Source organism: Fusarium graminearum, chromosome 1, assembly GCF_000240135.3.
Source record: "Fusarium graminearum PH-1 chromosome 1, whole genome shotgun sequence".
In the NCBI taxonomy this organism is placed as follows: domain Eukaryota; kingdom Fungi; phylum Ascomycota; class Sordariomycetes; order Hypocreales; family Nectriaceae; genus Fusarium; species Fusarium graminearum.
In genome coordinates this window covers 5,332,476-5,334,804 of record NC_026474.1, presented here as the reverse complement: position 1 = coordinate 5,334,804, position 2,329 = coordinate 5,332,476, and the positions used below count along the sequence as shown (strand labels likewise).

The window sequence follows — 2,329 nt, the reverse complement described above, 5'->3', positions numbered from 1 at the left end:
TGGACCATCCCCGTTCGGTCGTGGGTTGAGCTCTGCCAATGTTCGACCAGCTAGCCGGATGGACCTTGATCAGGACAGCATGCAGGACTCGGCCTATGTTTCATCAGACTCGAACCGTAATTCCGAATCATCGTTCCACCACAATGTTCCTGCTCTCCACCTACCAAGATTTGAGTCTCCTCTACCAATGGACCCTCCCCAGCACCGTACGAGTCTTACTCGGTCTGAGGACCGCGACCCACGGTTGTCTGTAATGGAACATCGCCCAGAGCCTCCTGATGCTCGAGATAGCCAGCGTTCTGCCACTCTACCAGCAACCCTCGAACCAGGGCAGCCACACATGATCACTGGACAGCAACTTAAAGACATGCTTCGAAATGTGAAGAAGGAGCGATTACTTCTTCTTGATCTCCGCTCTTCACAGAACTACGCTCAGTCCAGAATTGAGGGTGCTCTTAACCTTTGCATTCCTACTACTCTTCTCAAGCGAGCAACTTTCAACATTCAGAAGTTGAAGCAGACTTTCCAGAGTAGCGACGATTCAGACAAGTTTGACACGTGGAACGACACAGACTACATCGTTGTTTATGATGCTCATGCTTCAGATAAACGAGATGCGATTACTGCGCAGAACATGATTAAGAAATTCACCAACGAGGGTTACACTGGTGGCACATGCATCCTCAAGGGTGGCTTCAACTCCTTCCAGCAACACTTTTCTGACTTTGTTGACAACCAGTCGGCAAATGGAGCGCCCGGGAAGCCTGGCCCTGGTCATGGAGGAATCGCCCCTGTCATTGGTGGAGTTATGCTTCCCAACGCCAGCAATGACGTGAACCCGTTCTTCTCAAACATTAGACAGAACATGGATCTCGCAGATGGTGTAGGCCAATTGGATGTTTCAAGGCCTACCGCCCTGGATTCGCCCTCCTTGCCTCGCTGGCTTCGAGAGGCGGCTGCCCAGCCTGATCATGGAAAGAAGGTTTCAGATAAGTTCTTGCACATCGAAGTTGATGAGCAATCTCGAATGAAAGCTGCGTACGCTGCCTTCAACCCCCACAACCAGGACAAGCGAAGCCAGGTACAGCTTTGTGGTGTTGAGAAGGGAGTCAAGAACAGATACAAGGACATTCTGCCTTTCGAGCACGCTCGAGTCAAGCTGCAAGAGAAGCCTGACGGATCATGCGATTACATCAACGCCAGTCATATTAAAGCATCTCGAAGTAACAAGCAGTATATCGCCACCCAGGGACCCCTCCCCGCCACTTTCGAGGTATGCCAGCCACTTACAGCATTGGGAAGTTTACTAACTTTTGTTTAGGACTTTTGGTCTGTCATCTGGCAGGAGGATGTGCGCGTCGTCGTCATGTTGACTGCCGAGACTGAGGGAGGCCAGTTGAAGTGTCACCCTTACTGGAAGGGCAGAGACTTTGGAGCCATTCGCCTCAAGCTCCTGTCTGAAAAGAAGGTATCACTCGACATTGATAAGCACAGGTCCGATTCCAACCACCCTTCCTCCACCTCGGCCAGCGAGGCGGGTAGGAAGCGCGCTAATACCACGACTACATTGGAAGCTTCAAACCAGGCGCCTCGGGGGGCACAGGGAGCTCAAACAGAAGCACCCTACGTCATTCTTCGAAAGTTTGCACTCTCGCACACTTCTCATCCGTTTGCACCCATCCGAGAGATTACGCATCTGCACTTCCCATCATGGCCCGACTTTGGCACGCCCGCTCAGCCATCCCACTTGTTGGCGCTTGTCGAGTTGGCCAACGTGATGCAGCGTTCCGCTCTTCCAGTTGAGACTTCTCAAATATCCAAGATCTCAGCATTGGAACCCCCTGCTATCACCTGGTACGACGAGCCAGAGGTTGACTCTCGTGCGCGACCAATCCTGGTGCACTGCTCTGCTGGATGTGGTCGCACTGGTACTTTCTGTACTGTCGACAGTGTTATTGACATGTTGAAGCGACAGAGACAAGCCAAGATGGATTCAGTAAAAGCACGTGATTATGATGGAGATGTCTCTATGGGCGAGAATACGGATGCATCGCCCCGATCTGCGAAGCACTCCAACTTTTATACCCCTGGCCAGAGGTCGAACATGGAGAGAAAGGCAGCTCGAGGCGGCGCCCACATTGACACCGACTGGGTGCACGACGACAGCGTCGATCTGATTCAGAAGACAGTGGAGGACTTCCGAGAACAGAGACTCAGCATGGTGCAGAGTCTCAGACAATACGTTCTCTGTTACGAAACGGTTCTTGAGTGGGTAACGAGAATGAACGAGCGAGGGTCGCACGCTCCCAACGGTCGACTTCGAAGCGGA

General features: G+C 52.3%; 1 protein-coding gene across 1 annotated transcript in view; it reads left to right on the top strand.

Moving 5' to 3' along the window:
- Nucleotides 1-2,329, top strand: part of FGSG_11979 (uncharacterized protein) — a gene marked incomplete at both ends in the record, with an annotated part of 3,502 nt that overhangs the window by 588 nt on the left and 585 nt on the right. The window contains 2 exons of the mRNA XM_011319125.1: nucleotides 74-1,081; nucleotides 1,322-2,268. Of these exons, the coding sequence (XP_011317427.1) occupies nucleotides 74-1,081; nucleotides 1,322-2,268 (1,955 nt within the window). The remainder of the gene's footprint in view (nucleotides 1-73; nucleotides 1,082-1,321; nucleotides 2,269-2,329) is intronic.